This window comes from Oncorhynchus gorbuscha, linkage group LG08 (assembly GCF_021184085.1).
Source record: "Oncorhynchus gorbuscha isolate QuinsamMale2020 ecotype Even-year linkage group LG08, OgorEven_v1.0, whole genome shotgun sequence".
NCBI lineage: Eukaryota > Metazoa > Chordata > Actinopteri > Salmoniformes > Salmonidae > Oncorhynchus > Oncorhynchus gorbuscha.
This window is the reverse complement of record NC_060180.1, coordinates 59,730,431-59,748,941: the sequence shown is the minus strand read 5'-3', so window position 1 is coordinate 59,748,941 and position 18,511 is coordinate 59,730,431. Positions and strand designations below refer to the sequence as shown.

The 18,511-nt window shown below is 45.0% G+C and overlaps 1 protein-coding gene across 1 annotated transcript in view; it reads right to left on the bottom strand.

Annotated features, from left to right (window-relative positions):
- Positions 1 to 2,170: 2,170 nt before the first annotated feature.
- Positions 2,171 to 18,511, bottom strand: part of LOC124041924 (neuropilin-1a-like) — an 83,681-nt gene continuing 67,340 nt past the window's right edge. The window contains exons 12-18 of the mRNA XM_046360101.1: positions 16,491 to 16,661; positions 12,972 to 13,019; positions 11,598 to 11,744; positions 10,991 to 11,325; positions 10,232 to 10,325; positions 4,955 to 5,008; positions 2,171 to 4,630 (exon numbers count right to left, since the gene is read on the bottom strand). Coding sequence (XP_046216057.1) covers positions 4,341 to 4,630; positions 4,955 to 5,008; positions 10,232 to 10,325; positions 10,991 to 11,325; positions 11,598 to 11,744; positions 12,972 to 13,019; positions 16,491 to 16,661 — 1,139 coding nt within the window. The 3' untranslated portion in view covers positions 2,171 to 4,340. The remainder of the gene's footprint in view (positions 4,631 to 4,954; positions 5,009 to 10,231; positions 10,326 to 10,990; positions 11,326 to 11,597; positions 11,745 to 12,971; positions 13,020 to 16,490; positions 16,662 to 18,511) is intronic.

Here is an 18,511-nt window from a genome sequence, read left to right as displayed (position 1 = left end):
ATGCCTAACGTACTGCTATGATCAGAACAGAATCAGACTCTACCAGCCGATGCCTAACGTACTGCTATGATCAGAACAGAATCAGACTCTACCAGCCGATGCCTAACGTACTGCTATGATCAGAACAGAATCAGACTCTACCAGCCGATGCCTAACGTACTGCTATGATCAGAACAGAATCAGACTCTACCAGCCGATGCCTAACGTACTGCTATGATCAGAACAGAATCAGACTCTACCAGCCGATGCCTAACGTACTGCTATGATCAGAACAGAATCAGACTCTACCAGCCGATGCCTAACGTACTGCTATGATCAGAACAGAATCAGACTCTAGCCGATGCCAGCTATGATCGAATGCCTACCAGCCGATGCCTAACTGCTATGATCAGAACAGAATCAGACTCTACCAGCCGATGCCTAACGTACTGCTATGATCAGAACAGAATCAGACTCTACCAGCCGATGCCTAACGTACTGCTATGATCAGAACAGAATCAGACTCTACCAGCCGATGCCTAAGGTACTGCTATGATCAGAATCAGAATCAGACTCTACCAGCCGATGCCTAAGATGTACTGCTATGATCAGAACAGAATCAGACTCTACCAGCCGATGCCTAACGTACTGCTATGATCAGAACAGAATCAGACTCTACCAGCCGATGCCTAACGTACTGCTATGATCAGAACAGAATCAGACTCTACCAGCCGATGAATGCTATGATCAGAACAGAATCAGACTCTACCAGCCGATGCCTAACGTGCTGCTATGATCAGAACAGAATCAGACTCTACCAGCCGATGCCTAAGGTACTGCTATGATCAGAATAGAATCAGACTCTACCAGCCGATGCCTAACGTACTGCTATGATCAGAACAGAATCAGACTCTACCAGCCGATGCCTAACGTACTGCTATGATCAGAACAGAATCAGACTCTACCAGCCGATGCCTAACGTACTGCTATGATCAGAACAGAATCAGACTCTACCAGCCGATGCCTAACGTACTGCTATGATCAGAACAGAATCAGACTCTACCAGCCGATGCCTAACGTACTGCTATGATCAGAACAGAATCAGACTCTCTATGCCAGCTATGATCAGAACAGAATGACTCTAACGTACTGCTATGATCAGAATAGAATCAGACTCTACCAGCCGATGCCTAACGTACTGCTATGATCAGAATAGAATCAGACTCTACCAGCCGATGCCTAACGTACTGCTATGATCAGAACAGAATCAGACTCTACCAGCCGATGCCTAACGTACTGTTATGATCAGAACAGAATCAGACTCTACCAGCCGATGCCTAACGTACTGCTATGATCAGAACAGAATCAGACTCTACCAGCCGATGCCTAAGGTACTGCTATGATCAGAACAGAATCAGACTCTACCAGCCGATGCCTAACACTGCTATGATCAGAACAGAATCAGACTCTACCAGCCGATGCCTAACGTACTGCTATGATCAGAACAGAATCAGACTCTACCAGCCGATGCCTAACGTACTGCTATGATCAGAACAGAATCAGACTCTACCAGCCGATGCCTAACGTACTGCTATGATCAGAACAGAATCAGACTCTACCAGCCGATGCCTAACGTACTGCTATGATCAGAACAGAATCAGACTCTACCAGCCGATGCCTAACGTACTGCTATGATCAGAACAGAATCAGACTCTACCAGCCGATGCCTAACGTACTGCTATGATCAGAATAGAATCAGACTCTACCAGCCGATGCCTAAGGTACTGCTATGATCAGAATAGAATCAGACTCTACCAGCCGATGCCTAACGTACTGCTATGATCAGAACAGAATCAGACTCTACCAGCCGATGCCTAACGTACTGCTATGATCAGAACAGAATCAGACTCTACCAGCCGATGCCTAACGTACTGCTATGATCAGAACAGAATCAGACTCTACCAGCCGATGCCTAAGGTACTGCTATGATCAGAACAGAATCAGACTCTACCAGCCGATGCCTAAGGTACTGCTATGATCAGAATAGAATCAGACTCTACCAGCCGATGCCTAACGTACTGCTATGATCAGAACAGAATCAGACTCTACCAGCCGATGCCTAACGTACTGCTATGATCAGAACAGAATCAGACTCTACCAGCCGATGCCTAACGACTCTACCAGCCTGCTATGATCAGAACAGAATCAGACTCTACCAGCCGATGCCTAAGGTACTGCTATGATCAGAACAGAATCAGACTCTACCAGCCGATGCCTAAGGTACTGCTATGATCAGAATAGAATCAGACTCTACCAGCCGATGCCTAACGTACTGCTATGATCAGAACAGAATCAGACTCTACCAGCCGATGCCTAACGTACTGCTATGATCAGAACAGAATCAGACTCTACCAGCCGATGCCTAACGTACTGCTATGATCAGAACAGAATCAGACTCTACCAGCCGATGCCTAACGTACTGCTATGATCAGAACAGAATCAGACTCTACCAGCCGATGCCTAACGTACTGCTATGATCAGAACAGAATCAGACTCTACCAGCCGATGCCTAACGTACTGCTATGATCAGAACAGAATCAGACTCTACCAGCCGATGCCTAACGTACTGCTATGATCAGAACAGAATCAGACTCTACCAGCCGATGCCTAAGGTACTGCTATGATCAGAATAGAATCAGACTCTACCAGCCGATGCCTAACGTACTGCTATGATCAGAACAGAATCAGACTCTACCAGCCGATGCCTAACGTACTGCTATGATCAGAACAGAATCAGACTCTACCAGCCGATGCCAAACGTACTGCTATGATCAGAACAGAATCAGACTCTACCAGCCGATGCCTAAGGTACTGCTATGATCAGAACAGAATCAGACTCTACCAGCCGATGCCTAAGGTACTGCTATGATCAGAATAGAATCAGACTCTACCAGCCGATGCCTAACGTACTGCTATGATCAGAACAGAATCAGACTCTACCAGCCGATGCCTAACGTACTGCTATGATCAGAACAGAATCAGACTCTACCAGCCGATGCCTAACGTACTGCTATGATCAGAACAGAATCAGACTCTACCAGCCGATGCCTAACGTACTGCTATGATCAGAACAGAATCAGACTCTACCAGCCGATGCCTAACGTACTGCTATGATCAGAACAGAATCAGACTCTACCAGCCGATGCCTAACGTACTGCTATGATCAGAACAGAATCAGACTCTACCAGCCGATGCCTAACGTACTGCTATGATCAGAACAGAATCAGACTCTACCAGCCGATGCCTAACGTACTGCTATGATCAGAACAGAATCAGACTCTACCAGCCGATGCCTAACGTACTGCTATGATCAGAACAGAATCAGACTCTACCAGCCGATGCCTAACGTACTGCTATGATCAGAATAGAATCAGACTCTACCAGCCGATGCCTAACGTACTGCTATGATCAGAATAGAATCAGACTCTACCAGCCGATGCCTAACGTACTGCTATGATCAGAATAGAATCAGACTCTACCAGCCGATGCCTAACGTACTGCTATGATCAGAACAGAATCAGACTCTACCAGCCGATGCCTAACGTACTGCTATGATCAGAACAGAATCAGACTCTACCAGCCGATGCCTAACGTACTGCTATGATCAGAACAGAGTCAGTGGAGAAAAGGCAACATAAACTTTCAAAAAGGCACTGTGGAACTAGACACAGGTCTAGGGCCAGGGCAAGCACCCTCTGGATGCATACATACATGCATGCACATACACTTGCTCATGCACGCACATGCATGCGTACATGCACGCACACATACACACAAACAAGATGCACAAATCGATGCAGACATACAAACTGATAACATGGCCAGCCGAAGAGCCACGTGTCAGGATAGTGAATATACGTTTCTATGCGCTTTCTGTGAATAATAATGACCTCTGATGAAAAATAAAATATCCTATCCTTCCAAAAGAAAAATAACAAAAACATGATAAATATTTCCATCTCAATTGGTCACATCACCAGCATCTGGTTACAGAAAAACAAAGCACGTCGCAAAACAAACAAAAAACAAAACAATCATTTTTGCTGTACACATTTTATTTATACACAGTGCCCACTACGGGTAGGTTCCTTTCACTGCAGCTCCTGAGAATAGCATGGCTCAGTCACAACCTCCCACCATCACTATAGCCAGCTGCATCCCAAATGCCACCCTATCCCCTACATAGTGCACTATATAAGGAATAGGACAACACTTGAGTCACAACTCACAACCCTCCGTCCGGTGGTCTAGTTCCTCCAGCCATGAGGCTGCTTGTGTTATCTTTCCTCAGAGGATGACGCTCACGCCTCTGAGTAGCTGTTCTGTGCATTCAGCTTGCTGTCCTTCTTTAGCTTGACGCCGTCCACCAGCTCAAAGTTATAGTTCTCCAGAGCCGACAAGTTCCTGCTGTCGGACATGTGGCCGTGCGAGCAGGCACAGTAGAGGACGACACCACAGATAGCTCCCAGGAAAACCCCCAGAGCGCTCATAGCGATGATGGTGATGAGAATGGGGTCCAGGGTTTTCAGCATGTTGCCTGGGCCACCCAGCTCGCTATTCTCCACTTCCTCTGGGTAGTAGGGTTCCATCGCTGAAATAGAGATGGAAAAAAACACCTTTAGTAGCCTGGGGTGGTCTAGACAAGCAGTTACTACTGCTGCCTTCAAAGCACACATGTACTGTATGCCAGTGCTGGCATGGGTTTGAATCTGGCCCACGTCCTTCTAACACAGCATCTCTCCTCTTTACTTTCTTGTCCCTCTTCACGTTAGTTGTTAAGGATGGAAGATCCTTTTAAAACACTTTGACAGTTGGATACATACAGTATATGACCTAGCATGAGCTCAAATTTAGAATGTTAGAGATTTTTATTTAAATATTACAAGCTCAATGAGCAGTGAGGTACTGCACTCACGGTATATGCAGATCTCTGTTGGCTGGGACGTAGGAGCCTCTGGTACATCTGGATCTGGAGGAGAAACAAAGTTGTTCTACATCATAAGCAGGATCAGTATTGTAACAAACTACCATTCTGGTTACCTTCCCAAAGATGTCCAGAAGTCCTGGTTGAAGGATTTCACATTTCCTGCCTGTTCCCTTCCAATAGGTTTTGAACCTTAGCAGAGTCAAGGTGGGCAGTGACCAGGGTTGATGGGTGGGAACCCATTTACCGGGATTTACAGCCCAAAACCACTCCCTTTTCACGGGATAAATAGCTGCGAGAATCCAGTCAATTATAATCAATTATTTAAATGTATTATTTATATACTGCATGGCGTGAAATGGAACCGTTAAATTATATGCAATGTTTAAATCTGGCTTCTCTACGGCCTCTGCATGATGAATCATCAATGCTCAGGGTGGGGACAGACAGCCCATCTCACAACACTAACCTACTGAGGTTACATTTAAAAAACCCTTGGTTAACATAGAGATTCTGGGAACATCAGTAGGTGGGGGGGAAATGAACTATATTCTGGTAATCCGAACAATTAAACCTATGCAGTGGAACTTAATGAATATGATGTCAGTTCGGTTGTCATCTGAGACATTCTCATCAATGATAAGATGACATAAACTCTACAGTGGAAAGTCTACACATCAGAGTTATCGGATTCACATGGAATTGTTGTTCAATTTAAATGTTTGAATATGAAATGATTTGTGACGGGATGAAATGTGATTTTAGCTTCTAAAATGTGAGATGTGGGGTTTCATAAGTTAAGGCTGCTCACTCAGTGATAAAGAGTGACATCATTTATATATACAGAGAAAAGAGACTGCCCGAGAATTGAACCCTGTGGCACCCCTATAGAGACTGCCAGAGGTCCGGACAACAGGCCCTGCGATTTGACACACTGAAGTCTATCTGAGAAGTATTTGGTGAACCAGACAAGGCAGTCATTTGAGTAACCAAGGCTGTTGAGTCTGCCGATAAGAATGCGGTGATTGACAGAGTCGAAAGACTTGGCCAGGTCGAGGAAGACTGCTGCACAGTACTGTCTTTTATCGATGGTGGTTATGATATCGTTTAGGACCTTGAGCGTGGCTGAGGTGCACCCATGATCAGCTCGGAAACCAGATTGCATAGCGGAGAAGGTACGGTGGGTTTCGAAATGGTCGGTGATCTGTTTGTTAACTTGGATTTCGAAGACTTAAGAAAAGCAGGGCAGGATAGATATAGGTCTGTAACAGTTTGGGTCTAGAGTGTCTCCCCCTTTGAAGAGGGGGATGACCACGGCAGCTTTCCAATCTTTAGGAATCTCAGACGATACAAAAGAGAGGTTGAACAGGCTAGTAATATGGGTTGCAACAATTGGGGCAGATAGAATGAGAGGGTCCAGATTATCTAGCCCAGCTTTTTTGTAGGGGTCCAGATTTTGCAGATCTTCCAGAACATCAGCTATCTGAAGTTGGGTGAAGGAGAAGCAGGGGCTTGGGCAAGTTGCTGCGGGGGTTGCAGAGCTGTTGGCCTGGGTAGGTGTAGCCAGGTGGAAAGCACAGCCAGCCGTAGAAAAATGCTTATTGAAATTCTTGATTATTGTAGATTTATCAGTGGTGACAGTGTTTCCTAGCCTCAGTGTAGTGGGCAGCTGGGAGGAGGTACTGTTATTCTCAATGGACTTTACAGTGTCCCAAAACCCTTTGGAATTTGTGCTACAGGATGCACATTTCTGTTTGAAAAAGCTAGCTTTTGCTTTCCTAACGGACTGTGTATATTGGTTCCTAACTTCCCTGAAAAGTTGCATATTGTGGGGGCTGTTCAATGCTAATGCAGTACGCCACAGGATGTTTATGTATTGGTCAAGGGCAGTCAAGTCTGGAATGAACCAGGAGCTATACAGTTGAAGTCAGACGTTTACATACACTTAGGTTGGAGTGATTAAAACTTGTTTTTCAACCATTCCACAAATGTCTTGACACAAGTAATTTTTCCATCAATTGTTTACAGACAGATTATTTCACTTATAATTCACTGTTTCACAATTCCAGTGGGTCAGAAGTTTACATACACTATGTTGACTGTGCCTTTAAACAGCTTGGAAAAGTCAATTGGAGGTGTACCTGTGGATGTATTTCAAGGCAAAACAATTTCCAAATGCCTGAAGGTACCACGTTCATCTGTACAAACAATAGTATGCAAGTATAAACACTATGGGACCACGCAGCCGTCACACTGCTCAGGAAGGAGATGCGTTCTGCCTCCTAGAGATGAACATACTTTGGTGCGAAAAGTGCAAATCAATCCCAGAACAACAGCAAAGGACCTTGTGAAGATGCTGGAGGAAACCGGTACAAAAGTATCTATATCCACAATAAAAAGAGTCCTATATCGACATAACTTGAAAGGCCGCTCAGCAAGGAAGAAGCCACTGCTCCAAAATCACATTAAAAAGCCAGACTACGGCTTGCAACTGCACATGGGGACAAATATTGTACTTTTTGGAGAAATGTCCTCTGGTCTGATGAAACAAAAAATAGAACTGTTTGGCCATAATGACCATTGTTATGTTTGGAGGAAAAAGGGGCAGGCTTGCAAGCCGAAGAACATCATCCCAACCAAGAAGCACGGGGGTGGCAGCATCATGTTGTGGGGGTGCATTGCTGCAGGAGGGACTGGTACACTTCACGAAATAGATGGCTTCATGAGGAAATGAAATTATGTGGATATATAGATATATAGATATATGGATATATCTCAAGACATCAGTCAGGAAGTTAAAGCTTGGTCACAAATGGGTCTTCCAAATGGACAATGACCCCAAGCATACTTCCAAAGTTGTGGCAAAATGGCTTAAGGACAACAAAATCAAGGTATTGGCGTGACCATCACAAAGCCCCTAACCTCAATTCCATAGAAAATGTGTGGGCAGAACTGAAAGAGTGTGTGCGAGCAAGGAAAATGCAAATGAATTACTTAAAAATCATACAATGTGATTTTCTGGATTACAGTTGAAGTGTACCTATGATAAAAAGTACAGACCTCTACATGCTTTGTAATTAGGAGAACCTGCAAAATCAGCAGTGTATCAAATACTTGTTCTCCCCACTGTAGATGTCCTAGCCTACCTTTTTTCAATGCAGTATTAGCCTTATATTTAGCTAATTAATGATGGGTTAATAATAATAATACGTTTCTAATTTATAACCTTTGTCACTTGTGCAATATGCATGCAAATGTGCTCCGCTGGCCTCTCTTATTAAAAAATCCTCCTTTGCTCTTGGAGTCCCATGCAGGAAAAGCAAGACTAGAATAGCTTGCTGGACATACATTATTTTTGCACTTGTTATACCAATAGACTATCTGAAGATGGACTCAAGCATAGCCACGGCAAGTAGGGGTGCTGAGGGTGCTGCAACACCCCCTGAAAAACCAAAATATATTTGAATGAGAAAACATATTGTTTTTGAAAACGCACCTCTGCTTTGTCAAAAAAATGTAGTATTTAGTATAATTAAGAACAGCCGGATTCAGATTACAGTATTGATTCTTTATGTGTATGACACTAAAAGCTTGGCACTCCTGTATTTTTTGGAGTTTCTCCCATTCTTCTCTGCAGATCCTCTCAAGCTCTGTCAGGTTGGACGGAGAGCATTGCTGCACAGCTATTTTCAGGTCTCTCTACAGAGATGTTCGATCGGTATAAAGTCCGAGCTTTGGCTGGGCCACTCAAGGACATTCAGAGACTTGTCCCGAAGCCACTCCTGCATTGTTTTGGCTGTGTGCTTAGTGTCAATGTCCCATTGGAAGGTGAACCTTAACCCCAGTCTGAGGTCCTGAGCGCTCTGGAGCAGGTTTTCATCAAGGATCTCTCTGCATTTGGCGCCGTTCAACTTTGCCTCGATCCTGACTAGTCTCCCAGTCCCTGTCGCTCGAAAACATCGCCACAACATGATGCCACCACCATGCGTCACTGTAGGGATGGTGCCAGGGTTCCTCCAGACGCGACTCTTGGCATTCAGGCCAAAGAGTTTCATCTTAGTTTCATCAGATCAGAGAATCTTGTTGCTCATGGTCTGAGAGTCTTTAGGGGCCTTTTGGCAAATTCCAAGTGGGCTGTCATGTGCTTTTACTGAGGCGTGGCTTCCGTCTGGCCACTCTACCATTAAGGCCCGATTGGCCTGAGTGCTGCAGAGATGGTTGTCTTTCTGGAAGGTTATCCCATGTCCACAGAGGAACTCTAGAGCTCTGTCAGAGTGACCATCGGGTTCTTGGTCACCTCCCTTGCTCAGTTTGTCCGGGTGGCCAGCTCTAGGAAGAGTCTTGGTGGTTACAGACATTTTTTGGTAGCCTTCCCCAGATCTGTGCCTCGACACAATTCTGTCTCGTAGCTCTATGGACAATTATTTCGATGTCATGGCTTGGGTTTTGCTCTGACACGCACTGTCAACTGTGGGACCTTATATAGACAGGTGTGAGCCTTTCCAAATCATGTCCAATCAATTGAATTTACCACAGGTGGACTTCAATCAAGTTGTAGAAACATCTCAAGGATGATCAATGGAAACCGGATGCACCTGTGCAGAATTTCGCATCTGTAAATAAGGTATTTCTGTTTGTTTTTTTATAAATAACTTTGCAAAAATGTATAAAAACCCGTTTTCGCTTTGTCCTTATGGGGTATTGTGTGTAATATTTTATTATTAAGGCTGTAACGTAACAAAATGTCCTTAAATTTAACTGGTATACTTTGTTTTGTATATAAATTTACAATTTATTTGTCTAAACCTGTTTTTGCTTTGTCATTATGGGGTATTGTGTCTAGATTGCTGAGGTATTTTATTATATTGAATCAATTTAGAATAAGGCTGTAACGTAACAAAATGTGGAAAAAGTCAAGGGGTCTGAATACTTTCCGAAGGCACTGCCTATTGAAAATTGCTCAATTGGCTTTTTTGGACTTGGTCTCATTAAATGTCTTTAATGTAGGGCTCATAAAATGTCTTTAATGTAGGGCTCATAAAATGTCATTTAATGTATGGCTCATCAGGCTCAGGTAGCATCAGGCTTGATTTAAAAAAAAATCATAGCTCTAATCAAATCCAGACATAGGCCTATTTATATTCTTTTGAATGGCACTTCCGGTTTTGGCGGGAAATACTGTGTTACCCGGTTAAAAAGTTATTTATTCTCAGGGTTGAACATTTGCAAAATACCAGGAAAATATTCAACACTAGCAGTGACACTTACCCTTACACTCCTCTGGTGTGAGTCCATCCAGGATCTTTATATTGTCCAGCGCGATGTGTCCTGTGCTCCTGTCTCCCACTCCCTCAATCACCACCTAGGAACAACAACACAAACACACAGGTGAAATACTGCTACATAGTGTGTTACTTTTGTCTAGGGCCCATATATAGTGCATTACTTTTGACCAGGGACCATACTGCTCTTGTCAAAAGTAGCACACTACTGTATATAGGGAATAGGGTGGCATTTGGAACGTAACCTAGGTCTAAGAGGCTCATAACCTAGATCTAAGAAGCTCGTAACCTAGGCCTAAGATGCCCGTAACCTATAGATGTAAGATCTTAATTTGATCACCCTGTTGCAGGAGACATTTCCTGCAATGCAGGACATTTAAAATGTTTTGTGTATTTGAGGTTTAAGAAGGATTCTGAAGTTTGTACTTTCCACTTTAACATTTCAGACTTGATTTTACCATATGAAAAAAATGTTTCAACCCCCCAGAATATGTCCATTAATTACCTTGGATGCCTGATGAAGACCTAAGGGTCAAAACATTGTGTAAATAAAATCACCTGGGAGCACGAACAGCATTGTGCAGCGGTTTCCTTTTTTTATTGCATTTTATATTAATTATATTACACATAATAATTCACTTTTCCTGTTGCTGCAGGATTTTTTTTCCTGCTGGAGCAAACTGGCTCAAATTAAGATCCTACATCTGTATTTCGAAGAGACTCGTAACCTAGCCAAGTGCTTTACCTCATAGGGTGTGCTGGAGTGGGGCACCAACAGCCGTCCCTCCCTCCATCTGCTGCCCTGGTGTCCACTGACGGTCCAGAGTAGTGCCTCCGCCCGCCCCTCCTCTGTCTGTCTCCTCTGTTTGATGTGCAGGGTGCCAGCGTGCTCCCCGAAAATGTGGTACCAGAAGGACACACACAGGTTTGTGTCTGGGGCGGTGACAGGCAGGCTGGCTAGGCGTGCCACCCTCTCCTCCACCTCGTCCTCCTCCTGCTCGTCCTCCTCCTGCTCGTCCTCCTCCTCTTCCATTTCGGTCTCAGCAGCGAGCTGCATGTAGATGAAGTTCCCTGGAACTCCTGTAGAGGGCAGTAAGAGACAAGCTAAGAGACAAGTGAAGTATTTTCTGAGTCCATGTTGATTGTGTTAGTCCTTATTTACTACTGTGTGTGTGTGTGTGTGTGTGTGTGTGTGTGTGTGTGTGTGTGTGTGTGTGTGTGTGTGTGTGTGTGTGTGTGTGTGTGTGTGTGTGTGTGTGTGTGTGTGTGTGTGTGTGTGTGTGTGTGTGTGTGTGTGTGTGTGTGTGTGTGTGTGTGTACTCTGTTCTCTGTTCTCTTCTCCTCCCACCCACCTGTGTGGTCCAGGTTGGGCCCTTTGTGGACAGTGGGGGCCCCGCTGGTCTGAATCATCCACTCAGCACCAGTATCCTTCTCCAGTGTCCAGCCACAGAACGACGGGTTGCCCGCCCAGCCAAAGTCACAAGCAAACCACAGGTACTCTGGAAAAGAGGTCAACCTTGTAAGTAACCACGCTCGTTTCCTCTGGCTAAGTGTAACTATTCTACACAATGTGAAAAGAGGGTGAGGTAAGGAAGTGAAAGCATGTCATTTCTAATTTCCTAATAACAATTTAAACTTCCACTACCATGAAAATACTTTCGCACTGCTGAGGCAAGCCCACAATTTTTCTTAAGAAAAATGACAATTTCTAGTTTCCTTACAGTCTCTTGAAAGCACTCAAACTTAGATACAGTATTTCATTTTTGACTAAAGAAAGATTCACAGAATGAAGGGACCTTCCAGAGAGAAGGAAGAGTGAAGGAACCTTCCCGAGAGAAGGAAGAGTGAAGGAACCTTCCAGAGGGAAGGAAGAGTGAAGGAACCTTCCAGAGGGAAGGAAGAGTGAAGGAACCTTCCAGAGGGAATGAAGAGTGAAGGAACCTTCCAGAGGGAAGGAAGAGTGAAGGAACCTTCCAGAGGGAATGAAGAGTGAAGGAACCTTCCAGAGGGAAGGAAGAGTGAAGGAACCTTCCAGAGGGAATGAAGAGTGAAGGAACCTTCCAGAGAGAAGGGAGGAGTGCCATCAGAACAGAACAGCATTGAAGACCAAACCATTTCCAGACCGTACACTACGAGACAGAAACCCATTTTCCATCCCCACTATGCCAGCTCTGCACAGTAACCCTGTGGGCCCTGGGCAAAAGTAGTGCACTATAAAGGGAATAGGGGGCTATTTGGGGCAAAACATTACACGGTGGTGATTAACCAACGCATCCAAATGAATGCTACTGCTATGAATAGAAAGAGTTTTCGTTTAGACATTGCTGTAGCAGTCAGAGAATAAGTAACTGTTGTTTTGCCCTCTGGTTGTTGACATATGACCCCTTTACTCAGTTCATTGAAACCCAATATTCCTGTTTCTGTAGTTCAGTTTTTTCCATCTCAAAGCCAAAGACTGGTTGCTGGTCAACAGTTATAAAGGGAATTTCAAATCAAATTTGATTTGGGAGCAACCTGCTGAAAGTAGACGAATGTAGAATAGTAATGGAAATGTTCCTTCTCTTTTGTGCCTGGTTGCCAGATCTGTTTGTCCTTTAGCCAACTCCACTGTTGGTCTATGTCATACCCAACATGCTAACAAACAACAGAGGAGTGGGCCAAAGCACAGAGAGAGAGAGAGATGGATGGATGAAGTGAATGAGGCGGTACTTTATGGGCATTCTCACCTGGCACAAGCTCTTCCTCCAGGGTTGGGTCTGCCAATGTGGTGCCACCTGTCAGACACAGACGGGCACAGTCAGGGATGCAAACAAAATAGATCCTGTAGATAGATAGAGATTGTTAGCGGAGAAGGAGGGATGGAGAGAGAGAGGTCATGAGCAGATGAGCTCCCACATTGTTCAGCATGTTTTTAAAAAATAGTTACATTTAGAGTTAGACAAACTTAAATTTTTTTGGCAGGGACATATTCAGGATGCTACCCTAAACAACATAACCTTTACTCCAAATCAAAACTTTAAACCTACAACCTGATTTTGGACGGAATTACCTGGAATGCTTCCTACACCCAAGGATTATTATTCCCAAACGGTACAGAAAATGCTCTGGGAAACAAACAGAAACCTGAAAACACCGTCCAACCTGGAACTGAATGAGTAATACTTAGTCTGAAGCTATTTTTTACTTTCAAAAGCCAAGAAGAAAAATACATCACAATGATATATTTGACTTTATAAGGACTGAGTGCTAATGCTACAAAGCTTGCTAGGACAAAGAGATAAAACTTCAATTATCACTGATGTGTGAAGCGAGAGGTTTCAAAGCCCTTGAGCCCAACAATGGCAGGAGAGCCCCAACCAAATGGAGAGGCATTAGAAGCACCCTCCTGCTGTTCAGAGGTAATTAAAATACAGTACCATTTGAATGTAAAGAATAATAAGACAAGAAAATAGTACAAAATTAACCTCTTTATGCAAAATCAAGAGAGAATTTTCGCTGACTATTATAAAAATGGGAACATAAGCAACCTTATCTTCCACACAGACCCTCCCCTGGCATGGTGCAGTGCTATATGAACACAGTACACCTCTGTTTAGAGAGGGGGGTGTTACCGATGGGTGGAAACTCAGGATACTAGACAACGAGGACTCAGAGTGAGCTAATATAAACCTCTATAAGTCTGGAACAGTAATGGTACAGGGCAACCGCAAACGGTTTCAGATGGACTTTCACCTAATCTACGAAATAGCTCAGCAGGAGAAGCTCTCCCTTGAGAAAGATACCCCCAACCCAAGAGGGTCAGACCAGACCTCTTCATAATATAACCCCACAGACGAGCAACCCCATGCATAAAGTCAACCTCCCAGCACAGAGTACTACGCCCTCATTGAAATGAGGGAGAAATTCACCGAGCTGGAGGTAAAGCAGGTGGAGCTAGAACAGCAGGTGATTACACCCCAGTCAGCACAGACAACAGTCCAGCACAACAACACCCCCTTAACTAGACCTGGGGAGCTGGAGGTGGAGAGAGACATATCTACACTCTGGACTGTAGTGAGACAACTTCAACAGGAGAAGAGCAGGAGCAGGAGAACAGAGCACTAGAGGAGAGGATCAGACTGCTGGAGGAGAGGGTAAGGGGAATGGCGTGTGACAGACAACCCATTAGTGAGGTGGTCACCCCCCACAGAGATGCCAGCAGAACAGCCCACCTCAGCTCCTGACAAAAGTCTCGACACCACAGCAGAACAGTCCACCCCAGACCTTGACCACGTCAACAACCCAGCGAAACAGACAAATGAAGAACCCCAAGCTCAGGGGATCTCACCCCCTCTGAGCACCCACCCCTGTCAGCCACCCTGATAGCCCTCCTGACACCCCCCACACCCACTGAGGACATACATAAGACACAGATTGTTCTCCTTATGGACTCAAACAAAAAATATATACAAGAGAAAAAAAAGGAGTGTCTAAACTCTGGTGTCCAAACACCCAGCGCGCCCTAGACCTTCTGTCTAAGGACCAACTAGGTTCACCCAGCGTGCCCTAGACCTTCTGTCTAAGGACCAACTAGGTTCACCCAGCGCGCCCTAGACCTTCTGTCTAAGGACCAACTAGGTTCACCCAGCGCGCCCTAGACCTTCTGTCTAAGGACCAACTAGGTTCACCCAGCGCGCCCTAGACCTTCTGTCTGAGGACCAACTAGGTTCACCCAGCGCGCCCTAGACCTTCTGTCTGAGGACCAACTAGGTTCACCCAGCGCGCCCTAGACCTTCTGTCTAAGGACCAACTAGGTTCACCCAGCGCGCCCTAGACCTTCTGTCTAAGGACCAACTAGGTTCACCCAGCGCGCCCTAGACCTTCTGTCTAAGGACCAACTAGGTTCACCCAGACCTTCTGTCTAAGGACCCTAGACCTTCTGTCTGAGGACCAACTAGGTTCACCCAGACCTTCTGTCTAAGGACCCTAGGTTCACCCAGCCTAAACCTTCTGTCTAAGGACCAACTAGGTTCACCCAGCGCGCCCTAGACCTTCTGTCTAAGGACCAACCAGGTTCACCCAGCGCGCCCTAGACCTTCTGTCTGAGGACCAACTAGGTTCACCCAGCGCGCCCTAGACCTTCTGTCTAAGGACCAACTAGGTTCACCCAGCGCGCCCTAGACCTTCTGTCTAAGGACCAACTAGGTTCACCCAGCGCGCCCCAGACCTTCTGTCTAAGGACCAACTAGGTTCACCCAGCGCGCCCTAGACCTTCTGTCTAAGGACCAACTAGGTTCACCCAGCGTGCCCTAGACCTTCTGTCTAAGGACCAACTAGGTTCACCCAGCGCGCCCTAGACCTTCTGTCTGAGGGCCAACTAGGTTCACCCAGCGTGCCCTAGACCTTCTGTCTGAGGACCAACTAGGTTCACCCAGCGTGCCCTAGACCTTCTGTCTGAGGACCAACTAGGGTCACCCAGCCACATATTAATACACACAGGTACAAACCACCTGAGAGCACAGCAGGAAAGGCTGGCCACAGTCCCCAAGGGAGTGATTGAAAAAGCTTCTTCTACTTTGCCCATCCTGCTACCATACAGTGGGTAAACGCAAGTATTTCCTGTGACTGTGCCTCAAAATCAAATGTTTACCTGGCCCACCACTCCACCAGGGACTTGAACAGCCTTTATGACCAGGCCCACCTATACAAGGCAGCAGTGTCCACCTTCGCTCAGACCCTAAAGGACATTGCTCTCAAACGCAGCCCCAAACTTCTGACCCACTGGGAATATAATGAAAGAAATTAAAGCTGAAATAAAACATTCTCTCTACTCTTATTCTGACATTTCACATTCTTAAAATAAACTGGTGATCCTAACTGACCTAAAACAGGGAATTTTTACTAGGATTAAATGTCAGGAATTGTGAAAAACTGAGTTTAAATATGTAAACTGCCAACTTCAGCTGTATATACATAATGCCATTTGAACTGTCTTTATTCTTTTGGAACTTCTGTGAGTGTAATGTTTACTGTTCATTTCACGTTAGTTTATTATCTACTTCACTTGCTTTGGCAATGTAAACATATGTTTCCCATGCCAATAAAGCCCTTTGAATTGAATGGGGGGTTGTGAGTGAGTGGGTGGGTGGGTGAGTGAGTGAGTGAGTGAGTGAGTGAGTGGTGAGTGAGTGAGTGAGTGAGTGAGTGAGTGAGTGAGTGAGTGAGAGAGAGAGAGAGAGAGAGAAAAGGAGGGTGGTGGTCACCACCTGTTGTGTCATAGTCCTCCCCTCCTCCTGTTCCACTGTGACAGCTGGCCTCCTGGTCGTCACACTCTGACGTCAGGGTGGGCATGGTCACAGATGCGGTTGTGGTGGCAGCGAACGTGGTTACAGCAAACATGGTCGCTACAGCCGTGGTCGGTGGGAGAGTTGTGGGCTCTGGAGGTAGAGAGAAGTAAAGAGAGAGAGAGTGAGTTGGTCCCCAACCAAGGAGAGCCTACAGCAGCACCTATATCTTCTGCATAGATTCTGTTAGACTTGGGCCCTGACAGTAAATCTCAGGAAGACAAAAATAATGGTGTTCCAAAAAATTATATCTAGACACTGTTGCTCTAGAGCACACAAAAAACTATATATACCTCGGCCTAAACATCAAGGCCACAGGTAACTTCCACAAAGCTGTGAACGATCTGAGAGACAAGGCAAGAAGGGCCTTTTATGGTATCAAAAGGAACATAAAATTTGACATCCCAATTAGGATCTGGCTAAAAATACTTCAGTTATAGAACCCATTGCCCTTTATGGTTGTGAGGTCTGGGGTCCGCTCACCAACCAAGAATTCACAATATTGGACAAACACCAAATTGAGATTCTGCATGCAGAATTCTGCAAAAATATCCTCAGTGTACAATGTAAAACACCAAATAATGCAGAGCAGAATTGGGCCGATACCTGCCAATGATCCAAATCCTGAAAAGAGCCGTTAAATTCTTCAACCACCTAAAAGGAAGCGATTCCCAAACCTTCCATAACAAAGCCATCACCTACATAGAGATGAACCTGGAGAAGAGTCCTCTAAGCAAGCTGGTCCTGGGTCTCTGTTCACAAACACACCCCGTAGAGTCCCAGGACAGCAACACAATTAGACCCAACCAAATCATGAGAAAACAAAAATAGAATTACTTGACAAACTGGAAATAATTTACAAAAAATAACAGAACAAACTAGAATGCTATTTGGCCCTAAACAGAGAGTATACAGTGGCAGAATACCTGACCACTGTGACTGACCCACAATTAAGGAAATCTTTGACAATGTACAGACTCAGGGAGCATAGACTTGCTATTGAGAAAGTCCACCGTAGGCAGACCTGGCTCTCAAGAAAAGACAGCCTATGTGCTCACTGCCCACAAAATGAAGTGGAAACTGAGCTGCACTTCTCAACCTCCTGCCAAATGTATGACCATATTAGAGACACATAGAATTTGAAAACAAATCAAATTTTGATAAACTAAAATACCACACGCAGCAAGATTTGTGACCTGTTGCCACAAGAATTTGAAATGTCTTTATTCTTTTTGAACTTTGGTGAGGGTAATATTTACTGTTTATTTTTTATTGTTGAACTTTTCTTTGATCTATTTTACTTGCTTTAGCAATGTAAACACATGTTTCCCATGCCAATAAAGCTATGAAATTGAAATTAAATTGGGTGAGAGAGGATAAGAATCCTTCAGGGAAATGATACCTCTGCTGTAGCAAGCAGACCGTCTACAGGTCAACCTTCTGTGATTGGATTAGGGGATTTGGGGTTTTAGATGGCAATGTGCCTGACATGGTGACACCAAGCAGGCTTCCAGGCCACATGGTCTGGGTGGAGATAGGAAATTATTCAGTAACATGAGACTATGGAGAGAGGCTGGTAGCTACTGGTAGCACGATCACTACAGATAAACCCTAGTCCGACGCAGGCAGAGAGTGGTGGAACAGAGGGTTTGGAATAAAGGTGTGAAGGTGATTTGGAAAGTGAATTGGAGTAGATTGCTCATAGTCAATTTTCCAATGCGCCCTTGTGAGTGTGTGTGTGTGTGTGTGTGTGTGTGTGTGTGTGTGTGTGTGTGTGTGTGTGTGTGTGTGTGTGTGTGTGTGTGTGTGTGTGTGTGTGTGTGTGTGTGTGTGTGTGTGTGTGTGTGTGTGTGTGTGTGTGTGTGTGTGTGTGTGTGTGTGTCCGCTCCCTAGTAAGTGTGTACATGCAGATGCTCTTTGATGTGGAGATTGTATTGATTTGG